Source organism: Anarrhichthys ocellatus, unplaced genomic scaffold (assembly GCF_004355925.1).
Source record: "Anarrhichthys ocellatus isolate YVR2014 unplaced genomic scaffold, GSC_Weel_1.0 scaffold5, whole genome shotgun sequence".
NCBI classification, from domain to species: Eukaryota; Metazoa; Chordata; class Actinopteri; order Perciformes; family Anarhichadidae; genus Anarrhichthys; species Anarrhichthys ocellatus.
The window spans coordinates 729205-747749 of record NW_022280035.1 but is presented as its reverse complement, the minus strand read 5'-3'; the positions used below and the strand labels follow the sequence as shown (position 1 = coordinate 747749).

At 44.7% G+C, this 18545-nt stretch overlaps 1 protein-coding gene across 6 annotated transcripts in view; it reads right to left on the bottom strand.

Moving 5' to 3' along the window:
• Positions 1-23: 23 nt before the first annotated feature.
• Positions 24-18545, bottom strand: part of znf512b (zinc finger protein 512B) — a 26146-nt gene continuing 7624 nt past the window's right edge. The window contains exons 1-12 of one of the 6 annotated variants that reach the window (XM_031845148.1): positions 15508-16105; positions 10975-11054; positions 10679-10807; positions 9812-9987; positions 9439-9725; positions 9274-9345; positions 8098-8232; positions 6909-7030; positions 5170-5340; positions 2611-2709; positions 1316-1570; positions 24-626 (exon numbers count right to left, since the gene is read on the bottom strand). In XM_031845148.1, the coding sequence (XP_031701008.1) occupies positions 258-626; positions 1316-1570; positions 2611-2709; positions 5170-5340; positions 6909-7030; positions 8098-8232; positions 9274-9345; positions 9439-9725; positions 9812-9987; positions 10679-10807; positions 10975-11054; positions 15508-15529 (1917 nt within the window). In that variant the 5' untranslated portion in view covers positions 15530-16105 and the 3' untranslated portion in view covers positions 24-257. Of the gene's footprint in view, positions 627-1315; positions 1571-2610; positions 2710-5169; positions 5341-6908; positions 7031-8097; positions 8233-9273; positions 9346-9438; positions 9726-9811; positions 9988-10678; positions 10808-10974; positions 11055-13055; positions 14973-15507; positions 16106-18545 lie in introns of those variants that run through there. The other 5 variants (XM_031845150.1, XM_031845147.1, XM_031845145.1 and 2 more) reach the window with 5 other exon arrangements.

The following is an 18545-nucleotide window of genomic DNA, read 5'->3' as shown; positions in this document are numbered from 1 at the left end:
AAAGCAGGGGATGCTTTAGGGCGGGGCTACACAGTGATTGACAGATCGCTGCCGCTACCAGATACCTATACATATATATTCATGTTTACTCATCTTGGTTTGTTGTGTAAAAAGTCTGAACAGGAACTAAAATGACACACGTATCATTTTCCCCCCTTTTGTTTCGGACCAGATTTGCACATAACCTCTGCATTATTTACAGACTATCAGAGGATCAGGTTCATGTCGACTATGTTCAAGTCTGCACGTGATGTGGACTACGTGTGCTTCATGGATCCGCCCTCCATCCTCACCCTCTTGCTGTCCGGCACCAGGTCGTCCTTGATGCGGCGCTTGGTGCCCCAGTCTTTGGCCAGCTCGTCCTCGGCGATCTCCTGCAGGTGGAACACCGCCACCTGAGCCGACCGGCGCCTCACTCTGCCGCTCGGCGTCCGTTCAAAGTCGTCCCCCTGGCTGGCGGTCTGCGGCGCTCTGTCTCTGACTCGCTCCCTCTCCTTGTCCTTGTCCGCCCCGGCTTCTCTTTCCTTGTCCCTCGGCTGGCCGGGCGGGGCACTCTCCTGCCAGTCCTTCTTCTCCGGCTGGCTCGGCTCCTTCTTCCCCAATGATGGAGACTCCACAGACACCACCTGGGGGAGCAGTAGCACACTTCTTTGAGTGGGAAGTGTTTGTAAACTAGTTATTACAAGAGATGCACCGATACCAATGCTGATATCGGTCCGATACCGAAGAAGACAATTTAATTGTTACTAAAATGTCTTTTAAAAGCTTAATAATGTCCATAAAAAACATTTATTCACAAATATGAATAGTGAGTACGAGAGACGATTTTCAACCATAAACCACAGCCAGCCAGAGCCTCAACAGGTCGCACGAAGCGAGCCAGTCTTCAGCTCTGTTTGTGGACCTAAGCGGGCCCCCTTTGGACAAAGTTGATCCAGTGCCTGTTCTTAAGAACCTGGATTAAAGCAGGACATCGTCTCTCCTCTTCTAGGAAGAAGCCGAGCCGAGGTCCGTGTGTGTCGGTTAAAGAGAGAGGCGAGTGTGTGTACGTGTGAGTGGCCTTATGGCGTGTTAACGTGTGTACAGCCTAGTTGTCTTGGCTTGCATCCATAAAATCTTGCATATTGCGTATCGAGTCTGTGTAGGACTTCAGCCCATCGGGCTTCGTTTTCAGTTTCAGTCCCGAACAGAAAGAGTCTGCTCAGGCCATCCCTATTTATTACAGTAAAATCAAGTTTAAAAAATGCTTCATCAGTGGGGAACTGAAAAAAGGCCTGTCTCCTACAACAAAGACCGTCTCCCAGGATGATCTTACCCTCTCTTTGCCAGTGTTGTTGTTGGTGTCGGTGGTAATGTCCCTGTTGTTGGCGGCCGTCACGGCGGCGGCGGCGTTGACGATGGCCGGAGAGTGTTCGGTACGCACGTGGTAATCCCTGCCAGCCTTGGAGTGGTAGGTTTTCCCACAGTGCTGGCACAGAAACACAGGCTTCTCAACGTCAGAGACCTCTCTCCCACAACGTTTCTGGTGGTACTGGTAGCCCATCAGGCTGGAAAAGTGGGCCGAACAGCCCTGCATGTGTGTGTGTGTGTGCACACATAATATTTGTGTGATCGAGTGAGGCCAGTGACAGAAATGAGACAGAATGAAAAACACACATTAAGCAGGAAACTGGGTTAGTGTGACGGCATGTAGGTGTAATGGAACAATATTACAGGAAACTGCTCATTCATCAGCGTGAGGACATGTCACAGGAGAGGAGAGAGTCTATTTATTTCTTCCTCTCTGTCTTTTTGCACTCTAGTGTGAGTAAAGTGTTGATGTGGTTTTGGGCAACAAGTCAAGAACGAGGATTGAAGGAAAAAAGGAGAGAGAGAGAGAGAGAGAGAGAGAGAGAGAGAGAGAGAGAGAGAAATAAAATCCAAACAGACAGATGAGGAGAGTAAGAGTGCCCCCCCCCTTCCTGAAACTCGGTTCTAAACAGGAACTGGTTCTCAATTAGTAAAAACACGGAGTATCGTTGCAGTCCGGAGTTATCGGTTCTGCTATCGGTACTTTTTTAGTTCCTGAGTGAGACGTCTCGTCCCAAACGTCCTCTCTCTGTCTCTCTGTCTCTCTGTCTCCTCTCAGTACAGCGTGAGACTCACATCATGATCAGAGAGAAGGAAACATTGTAGAACTCTGGTCGTCTCAAACACAATAAAACCCTCATAAGTAAGTTCATCACAACATGTGACCAACAAGCAGAACATCAGTCTGTCTGTGGAGCAGCCGTCAGGTAACGGTAGTGATGTCATACGTTAGTGATGTCATACGGAGTTTGATCAGAAGAACAGGATCATCAATGAAAGATAATCACTGAGCTCATTGTTTAGCTGAGATTGTAGTTTAAAGATTTTGGGACATATTTTCTTAATTAATTGTCTTTTTTTCTCACAAAATCACCATAAAGAACCGATAAAAGTATCGATAATAGTACTAGTATCAATAAAATCCTAACGATACCCGAGAGGAGATAGTGACATGTGACATGAAAGACAGAAAAGTTGGACGAAGGAAGCAAAGAATGGGAGAAAGAGAAAAGGACACGAGGAGACAAACAGAGTGTGTACCTCGCTAGGACACTTGATTCGTCCCATCTGTTTGAGAACTCGCCGCAGATGTTCTCTCTCCTCGTGCTTGTCGCCCGTCTGGCCTTCGCTTCCAGAGGGCTGAGGAGACAAACACAACATCGCATTAGAGCATCCCATCACAACAACACCCCCCCCCCCTCTGCCTCTCTACCCCTTGTTTTAAAAAGAAACAGCAAAAATGGTGACGAAAATGTGTTTTCCATCTCGGCAAATGCACAGCACCAGGATCGTTGAACGTTTTCATGGCGAGGCCGTTACTGAAGGCATATTTCTAACAACTGTCAAACTCGTGTTTTCACTCGAGTGCTGGCTGGTAATGACAGAACGCCGCAGCCAAGACCAGAACAACAGATGGCGGCGCTGCCAGGAGAGAGTCTCACCGAGGAGTCCCAGAGGAGCAAAACCTTGCGTGTGTTTCCTCTCGTGTTAACGCTCGGAGAAACAATTGAGATGACTTGAGAACACGAGCGTAGCTCTCCGGGAAGGTGAGAAGGAGATGAGATATGCCGCCAAACGTGCTTCGCTTAAAATCACGCTCAGCCACTGATTTACACCGGCGGGAGCAGAGAGCACGACACTGCATCGGCATGTATTCTTAATGCCGCCATCAGAGACAGAGAGCAACAAAAAAGAGAAAACACGAGAGAAAGAGGAGTGAGAGGAAGAGGAGGCGATGTTGCTGCAGCGATGCCAACAACAAGGTCAAACCCGGTGGGTGACCCCCGTCCCTCTGTTAGCCCAGGGCACCCGGTAGGGGGGGGGGGGGGTATATAAGATAAACAACAATAAATAACATGATTTATTGTATATCTGTTAACTAGATATACAGGCATCAGAGGTACGGGTGTGTCTTAATATTCTGTAACTCTGATTCCTTCTCATTCTTTGATTTTTGAATTTACTCCCGTTGAAAGTTTTCTTTTAGATAGAAAAATGAAGAAAGAAAAAGAAGCAGTGTGACACGAGTCAAACTTGCACATGATGAAAGACTTCTTTAATCAGCAGCTACTCGAGTCTGGAGCACAATCACAGCTCAGCACAGCTTGTCACAAAAGTTTTAATTATCTAATCTGAAGAAAATGTTGCAGGAAAGTTTGCAGACGAAGAGAAACCTCTGAGCATCACACACACACACATCGTGCTGCATGCTGTTTCCACATAAACATGCATGTTAATATACTGTATGTATATCATATACTATGTGCTCACACAAGAACACAAACATGCTACAAGGTTTGCCGCATGCGCATCCATTCATCAATCTTTCACGATACTTTTTTTTGAACCGGGCATCGCTGAATTATTTAGCACACTTTCATAGCCGTGCCGTCGCTCTAATGCAGGAGTGTCACGATACTTTCCTAATGAAGCTCTCTGCTGTCACGAGTGAAGACAGCTGCAGAGAAGAAATGCGAGCGCTTCAAGGACGAGAACACCATCGGCAGTTCAAACGCATGATCGTCTACAGACATTCAATTTATTTTCGAGACGGGCGCGTCGGCCGACATTGAATATGCAACACATAGGATGTGATGTAGCTCACGAGGGAAGACGCGGGTTTTTTCGCCTGTGGATGCATACCTATCAGGGGACATGTGTACATGCAGGACACCGCTCACCAAACACAGGGAAAGCTGACACTAGCAAAGTGTAAGTCTGACCGCCTCCTGAATGGGTGTTGTGCTTTGGTGTCTATTAATAACTAACTACCCTGTTCAGTGGGTCAGTGTGACAGCGGTGAAACATTAGATCCCCAAACGCATCCTCATCCGGACTACCAAGTGATGGTTTAAGGGGCAAAGACCAGTTTTAATCAAAGTCAGACAGCAGAGTTGGGTCGGCTGGTTCCGGTTTTGCCTGTTGGTCCTGGCGTACAAGCTTAAAACCGGTTTGATTTTGTGCAAACTGGCTGAATGTCCCTCATGACACGTAATTTAAAATGTAGCCCACATCAGCAACTGTGTTCCAACGGCGTTAACTTTTACTGCATTAGTAATTTATTGGCAACCGAGATGAGAGATCAAGTTTCAGTAGAGTGAGGAGAGGGAAGATGTGCACGCTGCACCGACTGTGTTTGTTTACTAGGAAGTTCACGAGTTCTTTTGGGGTGACGCAACTCCTCTGGTTGTATAGAAGTCTATGAGAAAATGACTCTACTTCTCTCTTGATTTATTACCTCAGTAAACATTGTAAACATGAGTTTATGGTCTCAATCTCTAGTTTCAAGTCTTCTTCAATACAGCATGATGTTCATTTAGTACATTATGGTCCATTTAGAGTCACACAGACCATAAAGCAGGGGATGCTTTAGGGCGGGGCTACACGGTGATTGACAGGTCGCTACCAGAGACGTCACGATGACTAGGTCAACTTCTCACATACAGTCTACGCTACAGAGCCTCCGTGTTGTTGTACGTACTGAATATGACATCGCTCTTTCGCCTCGTAATATTCGCGTTCTGAGTCAACATACACATGAAAAAACCCAAAATAAATCGGACAAATTGTTACGTGGTGGCGCTGCAGTAGTGGCATTACCGTGGACTGACTTAATGGACTGGAGTCGCCATACTGTTGTTCATGGTCTCGCACGTGAGCGCTCCTCTGAGGATGTACCTTGGTGCTGTGCTCAGCCATGGTGTGGTAGTTGAGGCCGGCCTTGGACCTGAACTGTTTGTGGCACTGCTGGCACTTCAGGGCATCCTGGAGCTGCAAGGGGTTAAAGGCCAAAGAGAAGATCAAATAACATTTCTATTAACAAGTAACCCAACTATCGCTGGCTGTGCTCTTTATTGGCTCCATCAATAAAGCACTCTACTGCTGTAACCCAATAGAGTTTGTTATTAGTGCGCAATTCTGGTGGAAACAAAAAGGACAAAGGCCACGTCGAGCAACTTTTGGGAAGCAGAAAAGCCAATTCAACACCAATTTAACACTTTTTTGTAGATGACCCTCCTCGCCTCAGTATTGATTTGGAGACAGAGGTGTTTCGACGGTGACTGACCCGGTGGTAATGCGGTGATTCTGCCATTGCTTTGCGGCAGACTGTCACTTTAATAGAGTCACACGGGTCTCTGGGCCAAGCAGCTATTAACACAGCTGTAGGAACACGTCTGCTACTGCACCGCTCCGGCTGGATTGTCCTCGAGAACGCTAAATATAACGGTCACCACGACCTCGTTTATTGCTGCTATTCACCACAATCGAGTCCAATGGAAACAAAACCGCAGGAGTGCACAGTGTCCTTTCCCTTGATCCATTTCCACTAATATTAGCTTTCAAAGCGGCGCAGATGAGTGAATGATATTACACGAGAACGCTGCACCGCCTGATGTTATTTCTACAGCCGTCTAATCGACATCATTACTGTAAAGGCTCCCTGGACTCTGCACAGTGGAGTCCTCAGGGAGAGGTGTCCAATAACGTTGCAGTGAAAGTTACAATCCAATGTGGAAATTACAGCTCTGGGTCCAGAGAGCTTTATTTCATAGAAAGAAAAGCATTGTGGTTCACAAAAACCACGGTTGACAATATGTGAACTGTATTTTGAAATAAAGTTTTACTGACGATCGTTCTCCTCCAATATTCAGTAGAACATGCGTTTCTAGTCTCTGATCTCTGATCATGTTTCATTGTAAACAACCAATCAGTGTTTAAACCAACAGGAGGAGAGCTAGTAACGTTAGCAGCACCGCTAACGGCTAACCAACAGGAGGAGAGCTAGTAACGTTAGCACCACCGCTAACGGCTAACCAACGGAGGTTCACTAGGTACATTATGATGCCTTCAGGCTCTGCTCAGTGAAAATGAGTACTAGATGAATGAATTATGAATTATGAGCTGTTTACAAAACCTCTAATAACACATCATTAAAACTACTAACGTTAATGACAAGATTTGTTTTAATTGCCTTTGCCCAATGCCCATTTTTAGTGTTTGGAGCTTGAACTGAATGGAACCTCCGTACATTAGCTGTTAGCTTCTTTATTAGCAGTACTGTGCTGTGATTAATCTGAACAGTATTCATGGTAATGAATTACAATATAAAGTGCCTAAGTGTCTGATTAGGTCAGTTTTTTCCAAATGTTGCTATGCTGTTAGCTCATTTAGCTAAGCGAAACTGCTAAAAGCTAACTTTAACTAGCTCATCTCGTTTTTTACAATGTAACATTATCAGGGATCCACAAGTACAAAGAATCAACTAGTCTGATAGGAAAACCGTCAGACAAGCTCTATCAGAAGTTCCAGTCTGATGGACATCTGCGTCGCCCACTGACCTTCTGGCAAATCTCCATGTGTTTCTTGAGGCCGTGGATTGTTTTCCTGGTGACGATGGAGCAGGTGGGACACACCACCTCACCTCGCTCGTGGATCGCTCGCTGCCATTGGGTGTCGGCCCCTTAGAAAACATGTGGAAACAAGTGTTACTCCGTAAGATGGCCCTCTGAGGGGTATAACATTTCCATTTGTGTACTTAGTGTTCATGTTTACCTCACAGGTTCATTCAATCCTTGTGTTCACAAGTGATAATGTGTTGGGATGTAAAATAATCCCTGCTAGGATGAAGCCTAAAAAGAGGTTCTTGATAGTCTGGAACAGGCTTATTTGTGTATATAGTGGCCATTTACTTATCAAACATATTTATAATTTCACAAAATAATGTCTTCTTATTATTTTTGGGGTCATAAATTGCTATCTCTGTTTTGCACAAGGTGTCAGCATTTTAACCAGGACATCCAGCAGGGATCACATGTCATCTTGAATTACACTAAACATCACTTTGGTTCATCAAACCGCGATACTGTTAGTTGCAGACCAAACTTTTTCCATAGCACCAAGTATTAAAACAGTCAGCTGCGGAAAGTTGGGGCTTGTTAAGTTATTCTTAGACAAATATCATAATAACAACAACAACGGTAACAATTAGTCGATTAATCCATTAGCTGATAAGCAGAAAATAGATTTTAAACAATTTTGATGGTAAAATGTACAATATAAGTGTTTTAAATTGGTAAATATTCATTGGTCTCATTTATCAAATGTGAGGTTTTGTTGCTGTTTCATTAAATAATAATACATTTTAATTAATTCAATTTGGACTTTTTGTTAGACAAAACAAGAACAATAATCACATTGGGCTCTTAGAAATTATGGGACATTTTTTACTATTTTCTGAAATCTGTTATACTAAATGATTGATTGACAAAATAAAAGAAACATTGTTAAATAATGAAAATAATTACGGTTTAGTCCTATCTCACTATTTTGTTTATCATACATCCTATTTAGGCATAAGAAAAGGAAGGCAACATGACATCATCCATGAGTGATGGATTTGAGTTAAAAACTGGGTTTTGTAGAGAAATGACAAGATATTTGTACTGGTATCACTGGTAACAATACCAAGATCTAAAACTCTGCATTTATATTTGTGAATTGATTTATTTAAAAGATCTAGGTGTTCACCAGAGCTGGTTGCAGCTGGTTCTTTCTTGGAGGACTGACTTGAAGTCGGTCTTCTCTGGGGCTCCTCACTGAACCCACTCCCTTCTGACCTCTTCACACGACCCGCCTTCAGCTTCTCCTCCACCTTAGTCATACCTGCAACACACACACACACACACACACGGGCGTGGAAGTAATTAATACTTCCATTGAACGTATTTAAGGTAAAGTGAGCGATACAAGCAGAGAGGGACAGATGGAGGACAGGGCTGAACAAGAGAAAGTTGATACTGGATATGAAAAAAGAGGTAGTAACTGAGAAGAGGAAGTTGTTTTGAGTTATGGTGAATCAGTGACAGATGCACTGAGAGAGAAGAGAGTCCTGCAATCTGTGGTTGGATTGTTTGATACGTGGTGATAAGTAGTTTACAGCACCGCTATATGAGTCATGAGACATTTTCAGCATATGAATGAGACAGAAAGAGAAAGAGAGATGCTGGGAAAGCTGTGTGTACGTGATGTCTGCTCGGTGCGTTCAAAGACCAGCACCATTGATCGGCAGCAGTGGGGAATCACTCGTAATCACTCACAGAGCCCATTACACGATGTTCTTCAGTTCTTCTGAACGCCTCAAAGCTCTCCATATGTAGGTATGAAGGGCTCATTCTAAGCTAAGCAAAACAAAACAACTCGGACACCGATGGACACGTGGCTATGAATGGACTCGATTAGAGTCTCCAACATCGGCCAAGCGTGTTGGAGATGGAGAGAAAACATTGCTAATAGTTTAGCTTAGCCTTCCGCTAACCGGGAGATGAAGAGATGGCCTGCTGTTGGGCTTATTTTTGGTAACCAGTGTAGCATGAAAACATGGCAGAATTACCAAGCAAACTAGAGGACAGGTTAATGTTTCTCAAGTAACACTAGAGAGTCAGTGACTGTACATATTGAGAGAAACTTGTATTTTAAAAAACAAGCATACAAAACTTGCTAGCCAGCGTTAAATAATGTGTTCGGAGAATTATTCCACCTCCACCAACGCTCTGCTCACAAAAATACGTCATCATGTTCACCTCCAGAAAAGGAGTCTATACTATATTCCATTTCTGCCAATAGATCCCCCTAAATCCTACACACCGGCCATTTAATATCACACCCACAGGAGATTACTTGATTACATCATTTGCCATCATTTACCTTTCAATCCAAATGTTCCGGATATGGAAGGCTGCTCTCCGGTGAACTTCTTCGGTGTTTTCTGCTTCCGTCCTGGCTCAAGAGACGGAACGGAACGGTCAAACACACACAGGCGTATAACGAGAACACGTGGTCCATCACGAAAAAGATATGTTGTAATCTTACTGTGCCTCATTCGCTCCGGGTCTTCGTCGGGGAAAGAAGTGGGGATGCTGTCCCCTTCGCTGTCGCTGCCCTCCCCATCGGACGACCCGCTGTGGGACTGCTGGGACTGCTGGGACTGAGGCTGGACCGGCTGGGACTGGTGAATCTGCTGCGAAGTCTGGCTGTGGCTGTGCAGTTTCCTCTCACTCTTCTGGTGGGCCAGCTCTCCGTTGTGGGAGGGCGTGGACACCTCGTGGGTCTTTTTCACTTTGAAGAACACGGGAGAGGGGGGACTGTTCTCCATGGGCCTGAAAGATTTTGGGCGGTCAGCATTACGACGTCACTATAGCAGCAATTATGTGGGTGGGAATTTGAGCTCTAAATCCCATGTCACCTTTTCTTGGTGTTGGACTTGACGGGGGCCTTTTGAAGCTTAGGCTGCTCGTCCTTGGGCTCCACGCCGGCCCTGTCCGGGTGGTTCCACAGCTTGTGCTTCTGCAGGCGCACCTTGGTGGCAAACACTGCCTCACAGTAGGGACAGCCATGACTCAGCTTCTCGGCTACGGTGGCCTGATAAGACACGAGGAGAGGGGATTTAAAGTGAGCTCACTCCCTTACGCAACATAAAACCACAGTGGGAAGCTGGAAGGATCCTGAAACAGCCATGTATGGGCAATGACTACGTTTACCTGCACACTCATATTCCACGATTATTCCGAATACGACAACATTCTGAATTTGATGAGGCTCGTGTTAACATCATATTCCAAATGGAGCATTTTCTGGCTAAGACATGTGAGGTATGCCGATATTATTCAGGTTTTAGGAGCATTTTTTGGACATGTATACAGCTCATTCAGAATATGCAAAATGGCACAAGCGGCTCCTGTCGTTCCACTTTTCGATATTTTGACGTGATCGAGCAACATGTTAGGACATCGGCCCATCAGACACATCCGAGAATGGAGCCGTTTTACGTTAATCTGAATATGCACGGCTGCGTGTAAACGGGATTATTAGTGGAATATTACTTTTCATTAGCCTTGTAAACCAAAAAAAGCTAAATATTTGGTGCATGTAAACGTAGTCAATGACCTCTAAATATTTAAGGTGTGCGTATTTTGAATTATCTGGAAGTTTTAAACCCTGATTTAAACTAACCTTATGGGTAATTTGATCTTTTTTACTGTGATCAAGACTACTCTGAAGCACAAGGTGGAAACAGCCGCATAACAGGAAAGAACAGAGGTTAGTGACTCACCCCCTGGCAGCGTTGATAGTGGTACTTGACGCCATAGATGCTGGGAAACTCTAACCAGCAGCCCGAACACGGACACTTAACCCTGGAGCGGCGCTTAAACTCTTCCTTCCATTGTACTATCATATGGGCCTGCTCAAGGGGTGAGGAGGAGAGAGTTCAATGCATGCACGGATTATCGCTAGAACTGTACTGTATATGTCGTGCATATTCATGGGGAGCTGCCTACTCTGCAGAAAATAAATAAATAAATGAAGCCCACTTCAAAACACCCACTCAGTTCAAAGAGAGATACTCACAGGGATGCTTCTCAGTTCCTGCACTTCTGCTTTAGGGCGACCTTTCCTCTTCCCCTCTGCTGGCTCATCACACACCGGACCTGGTATAATAAGAGAGGGAGAGAGAGAGAAACATTTCTCAGTTAGTACCGCAATGGCTTCATATTCATGGCAGATAAATATGAATTCATTCTAACTTTGTATACAACTTTCTAGATATGTTTCTTGACATTTTCGGGAGCGACACAAATCAGAATCAGCTTTATTGGCCCTGTATGCGTACGCATACATGGAATGTGACATACACAGAATATACAAAATAAACAAAAAAGATAAAAACAAAAACAACAAAGTAGAAGCAAATACCCAAACTTCAGTAAAATACATTTTCTTCAAAACCCCTGAATCCATATTCAAGCTAAATACGGACATGAACACGTACGATGAAAACAGACGTATATGGCTGTGGTGATGGGTTTGAATATTGAGAAGATGTCAGGTGTGATTGTGGCATAAACAGAGGAAGATAAAGTAGAGAGGGCAGTGTGGGTGAAGGCCTTCTGTTGAGCCAAATGGATCCGCTATAAATCGCTAGCGGCCTGTGTGAACCTCTGACACAGCACTCAGCAGACCCACTGCCTCAGCTCTCTCTCTCTCTCTCTCTCTCTCCCTCCCTCTTTCCTCACCTCATGTCTCTTTATCTTGCCTTTTCCCTCCAAACACCCTTCCCGATCTTTCTCCATGCGAACTTCTCAGGCCATGCTCATTACTCTCTTCTCTGCTACAATTAGACCTCTGCACTACTATCCGCCCTGCGCTCTATTTCCTCTGTACAGCGCTGCTTGAGAGAGAGAGAGAGAGAGAGAGAGAGAGAGAGAGAGAGAGAGAGAGGGAGGGAAAGATGGAGGGAGCTGAGGACAAGTGTATGCATGTGGAGGAAGAGGAGGGAGGGGCGGAGAGAGGATGCTGAGGGAGAGAGGAGAGAATTGCAGAGGCAGAGGACTTCGTCATCTGACCAAGCAGAATTGTGAATGACGGTGCTGCAGGTCGGAGCTGAGGCTGTTCTCTCTGCTCCTTTGTATCTTTGGATGTATCTTTACATCCTCGACTCCCCGGCATTGATCCGGCAAGACTGGATAGCGGCAGCAGAGATGTGGCAGGCAGGAGACGGAGGCGCCGCTTCAGTCATATCAGATGTAGAAAATGTCAAAGGGAAACTCCTTGAAGTAGACGTGACAGTCGTTTGCTGTGAAGTGCGGCAGTGGATTACTGTGTTTCAATATCCATACTACCATACTATGGCAGGAAACGATTTAGTATGTCTCAATACATAGTGTGTCACATGCAGTATGCCAAAAATACCAGGATGCTCTGCTGCATCTGGTTGTATTTTGCAGTAGGCAAGCCAGCATGCTTTTCTGGCTAAACTGACCCACAATCCTTTGCATAACAGATATATGAGCAAGAGAGTCAAAGCTCAAGTTGCAATGTTATGATCAGGCTGCACACTCCGGTTCTGAAAAGTGAAGCCAAAGCTTCACGTCTTAAACCTGCATTCTCTCTAGTGTCCATCAGGGGGCGACTCCTCTGGCCATAAACTCATGTTTACAATGTTTACTGAGGTAATAAATCAAGAGAGAAGTAGAGTCATTTTCTCATAGACTTCTATACAACCAGAGGAGTCGCCCCCTGATGGACACTAGAGAGAATGCAGCTTTAAGACACTTCCGCATTAGCTTCACTTTTCAGAACTTGCCGCCTGGTCCCAGTTGAATGCATTACTGCATGCATCAGTGCGTACTTTGTAAAGGCAGCTGCAGTATGCACTAAAAGTGAAAAAGAAAAAGTATGTGCTTTTGGAACGCAGCTCGTGTCTGCCGACTGCTCTCTCCTCATTGACAAGCAGCGACAGGATGCACACAAGCTTGCTGCTGGTGGCGGATCAGAGCACTCAGTATAATCCTTGTAGGGATTTTTTTCATCAAATAAATGAACTGACTTCCTGCCATCGTCGCTCAAAAAAAGGATGGCCTTCAACCCCAAAAACCCATCTCTCTCTGTCAGTGACATTAATGTGTATAAAAATGCAATCCAGGCCTAACCTGCCGTGACCTCCTCGTGTCGTTCTCCTCTGTTTTTTATTACACAGCATCAACTTTCCCCTTCTCCTCTCATTTGTCTTCTTTTTGTTACTCACTGGAGACACAAACACACGACCGACGGGATTACACGTAATCTTTTACTTCAGCGTCACCATAATAAGGTAGAAGGGAGAATAAGGCCGGGCTGAAGAAGACTCAATGAGAAGTAGTAGCACAGTATTGCTGGACTGTGTTTCGGGGAACAGCTCAAGACAAAAACACACACCGAAACACACAAACAAGTACACAAAACCCTTACCAGTTTGTGTGATAATGTGTGTGCATAGATATGAGTGTATTAATATTCTCCAGGCGGCAGAGCATTTCTCTATTAGCTGTCTGGGTAGCAGCTGGGGAGGTGATGCAGTCGGCGGTGCAGCTCTTGTGCTGAGGAGGAAATTGAGCATGCATTCTAATTCCTGTCTGAGAAAATAAAGGTCTCGCAAAAGAAAAAGGCGTAATTAATGAATTCTGCTCTTGGGAAAGATATGTTCTTGTTGCTATGGGAATAAGACCCACTTGTCTTAGTTACCATTATCAGAGGCTTCAAGCAGGCGGGACTATTAGTCCGGCACACACACGTACACACACACACACACACACACACACGTACACACAAGAGCTAAGGAAGCACAGGTGCACATTTAACTGTAAAAAAAATGAAATATATAACAGCAGAGTTGTCTTTCCTGGGGTGAAGTATGCAAACGCAATTTAATGTGTTCAGTATCTTTTACTTTGCTCTGATTGCTTGAGTATAGGGAAGCTCACAGGAGGCAACCTGCAGGTCTGAAATGTGTAGTGCCGTAAAGCTGCATTCTCTCTAATGTCCATCAGGGGGCGACTCCTCTGGTTACAAAACAAACGTGTTATTGTATAGAGGTCTATGAGAAAGTTACCCTACTTTTCACTTTGTTATATAGAGAGCTGCTGTGATGATGCATTTTTGACAAAAATCCAATGAGATTTTTCTGTTGGATTTTGGATTCTTGCAGAAAATATTCTATGTGGCAAACACAAGTTTATGATACTTACAAGTTTTGTTCAGCAAAATAATCTTCACAAATGGACAACACTTGTATTACTTTTGAAGCATAAATGCTTAAATAGGCAGAAGTAAAAAGCCAACGTTAGGTTATAAAGGAACCACGGTTGCATGAACACGAGTATAAACACAACGAGGCTGTGAAGGCGGACTAGTCGGCGTGATGACGTTTTGTCGTTTCATTTTGACACTTTCGTTCGCAACCGACTATTATGAGACACGTTAAAGCTTCAAAACTCACCAGAGGGGTGTTTACAAAATGAAGTGCAAAAATGCTGAGTCATTTATCGCTTTTTTCGGACTCATTCCTGCAGCACTCTAATGGTCATCAGGAGGAGACTCATCTGGTTGTATAGAAGTCTATGAGAAAATGAGTTGTACATTGCTCCAACCTCTCGTGTCACTTCTGGTTGCAAATAAAACAACAAGATGGCAACAACCAAAATGCCAAACTTCCACTCCTTATATACAGTCCATGGTGGCGAAAATTCTGGCGCCCAGCAATCGCAACCATTGTCTTGGTATGAAACAAAGCCGGCCCATTGTGTCAGATCTAAACCTCGGTTACTCAGCCACAGAGGCCACGGGGATAAAACAGCTGTTCAATAATGTCAAACTATGACTCGCTCCCAGCTGTCTGCAACTGTTGCTCCACACAGAAGAGAAGACGAAGAGAAGAAGAAGAAGAAGAAGAAGAAGAAGAAGAAGAAGAAGAGTCGGGACCCAGGAGTGCTGGCAGCTGCTGAGTGATCTCAAATAACCTCCAACTTCTCCTAGCTACGCCTGCAACCGCTCCCCCTGAGTGCAAGGGTGCACACACACACACACACACACACACACACACAGAGAGAACAGTCATTTGTTTTCCTCGACAAACACTCACACAGGAGCCTTTGTCTGCGCCTGCACAGCGGGGTTCGGACATACTGTAGATTAGAGAGAGACGACGCACACAGACACAAACACCACTCGCCACTGACACAACTCCACGGGAAAGAACACACTACTTCACTACTTCCTCAATCTCAACAGACAACGGGGGGAGAATTTGATACGGCCGGAGTGTAACCACCTCTTTTAATGTGTTAAGCTAGAGTGGTTTACAGTGAGAGCAAGCACCGGACCTCACTGACGCCTCTACTGTTTTTCTTTTCTTTAAAGTTCATCCATTGTGTGTTTTATTTCTTCACAACTTTCCTTTTTCACACATTCTCTGTTTAGTGTAACGTCAGCTCTTTTCGCACACACACACCTCCTACTACATCCTATTTTCCTACATGTTATTTGTCATCCTGTGATCTTATTCTCTCACACACACACACACACACACACACACACACAGTACAAACCTTCCCATCACATACGCACCTCTCTTTGACGATGTCCCCATAATTCCCTCCCAGTCGGGCCTGGTTCCAGACAGTGAGTAAGTAGAAGGAGAAGGAGAGAGGGGTGGAGTAGCACCAGAACAGTCTTCTGACCCAGAGACTGACTAACTGAAAGAAAACCTCAGTGAGGCTGGCTCTCTCTCACTCTCTCTCTCTGTTTTTCCTCTCTCTCGCTCTCTCTCTTGCTTCATTCTCTCTCTCTCTCTCTCTCTCTCTCTCTCTCTCTCTCTCTCTCTTTTTGTACAACTGTGTATCTATGCAAATCTCTTACACAAATACACTTGTTGACAACACATGTTTTGACTAATTAATTTTCATATTCTTTGTATTTTTTTTAATGATCCCACGCCGGCCACACCTGTGGCCAGAGGCGTTTTTGGGTTGTCTGTAAATCGATCCGTCCCATATATATATAAGAAGTGGACGTAGTCATCGTGATGTCACCTATTGGTTTGTGGACTGATGTTTGGAAGCCTCGAATTTGGCGTTTTGGCTGTCGCCATCTTGGCTTTTTGCAACCAGGGAACGGAAGAGACCATATTTTGACTGAGGAGGAGTGACGTTGAGACGCCATATACGTCTCTCGTAGAAACCTGTCAATCACTGTGTAGCCCCGCCCTAAAGCATCCCCTGCTTTATGGTCTGTTTGACTCTAAATGGACCATAATGTACTAAATGAACATCATGCTGTATTGAAGAAGACTTGAAACTAGAGATTGAGACCATGAACTCATGTTTACAATGTTTACTGAGGTAATAAATCAAGAGAGAAGTAGAGTCATTTTCTCATAGACTTCTATACAACCAGAGGAGTCGCCCCCTGATGGACATAAGAAAAAATGCAAGTTTATGACACTTTACATTACATTACATTACAGTCATTTAGCAGACGCTTTTAACCAAAGCGACTTACAATAAGTGTATTCAACATCGGTATTCAAGAGAACTGCTAGTCACCAGAAGACATAAGTGCATCTCCTTTTTTAAACAAGCATCTAAGAGCATAAACCAGAGCATAAGTACAGTGCAGAAACAAACTAGTATGAATACAATAGGTGCTAAGTGGAAGGCTCAGGGTAGTACTTCTTGAAGAGGTGAGTTTCAGCCTGATGAAAGATGGGCAGCAACTCTGCTGTCCTGACGTCAGTGGGGAGTTCATTCCACCACTGTGCGGCCAGGACAGAAAACAGCCGTGAGCGGGTGTGTCGGCCGTAGGGACCTCTGAGCGACGGGGCAACCGATCGCCCCGAGGCAGCAGAGCGAAGTGGTCGGGCGGGGGTGTAGGGCTTGACCAAGTCCTGGAGATAGGAAGGAGCTGTTCCTTTCACTGCCCTGTAGGCTAGCACCAGAGTCTTACACTGGATGCGAGCTCTTACAGGGAGCCAGTGTAGAGAATGGAGAAGGGAAGTTGTGTGGGAGAACTTGGGGCAATTGAACACCAGGCGAGCTGCAGCTTTCTGGACAAGCTCCAGAGGTCTGATGGCCGACACCGGGGCTCCGGCAAGTAGAGAGTTGCAGTAGTCCAGGCGGGAGATGACAAGAGCCTGGATTAGCACCTGCGCCGTCTCGTCAGCATTGGCTTCACTCTTCAGAACTAGATACACCCCCTGGTCTGTCCGCCCGTCCTATTCTTGCGAACGTGATATCTCTGGAGGGAATCTCCAGGGCTCTCAGATTAACTGATTATATTTCGGTGGTCAAATGGCACTGTAACTTACCAAAGCAAGTTTTTGGCCAAGAATTCCTATGCTAATTATGATAATTTCACAGAAATGTCTAACAGATGACATTTTGGACAAACATGGATGACGACGCAGTTATTCTAGTTCTGAAAACACTGAAAAATAAAAACACTTCCTCTAATCTCTATAAACAGATTCATTAGCCAACTCTTTAGGCAACGGGACAAGATTTTGGTATTTCAAGCGTTCTGGTTTCTGTTTGTGGTCCGAGTAGCATTGACCAATCGTGTTGGAGCAGGCTTTGTTTTAATGCAGGTAAACAGTTCAGGTTGGAGAGCAAAAAAGGCAGAATGCATTGGCCGAAATGCAATCTGGGAACACACCAGCTATCGTCTGACAACGATTCACAGTCAAACTGATTTAAAGGTTTGTACTGATAACAGACTTGGAGCAGGAGATATTCTTACTAAATAACAGGTATTTAGTGTCCAGTCCAAGAAGTGTGAGTGTCCTAAATAAAAACGATTTTTCACTGCTTTTCAGCGGTGTGAACTACTGAACAGGGAATCACTTTGTGTAAGAGGCCAGGAATCACCACACAGACCTGTAAACTGCCCTCACACAGAGCATAGTCACAGGAAAACAATATGCAACTGAGGACTGAAACGCCAACAAAGCTTGCTTAAATCAAAGGATTATTTTAGCACCCTATGTCTACTACCAGCATGACGATGGGACATGTTCGCTGTTAGCTAGCTAATGTTAGCTATGTGTTAGCAAGCTACTGTAGGTAGCAAAGGCACTTGCAAACATAATACTGCATAGCTTTTTGATTTATCGACATTCCACTGTAACACAAGTTGCATAGAGTCAAAATGCGTTAGCTTAAACAGTAATAACAGAAATATTGTTAGCCTAAAACTGACTTTTGGACAAAATGCTTGCTGCACACGTAACATTGGACATACTGAGTGTCAGGAGCCCACAGTTTTCCCATTCTTCCTGCTGATGCTTGTATAACATAGAAATGAAATAGGAGTAGAACAGACATTCGCATTCAAATTTAAGTTGGAAGATGTTCAGAGCGGCGACCGTTTTTATGTGTACATTTTCCATTGTGACCGCTGTAGCGTGCTAATTTCCAAATCAACTAAACAGACTCGCGGACTCACTGAGGTGAGGTTTTGCAGTAACGACTAATACGAGCAGTGGAGTAGTAACGTTACGAAGCATAGAGAGCCAGAGTAAATGAGTAAACTTTAACAACTTAATGTTTCATCCACACATTGCTATCAACAGATGAGTGACAACTTTGTTCTGTAACCAGTGTAGCATT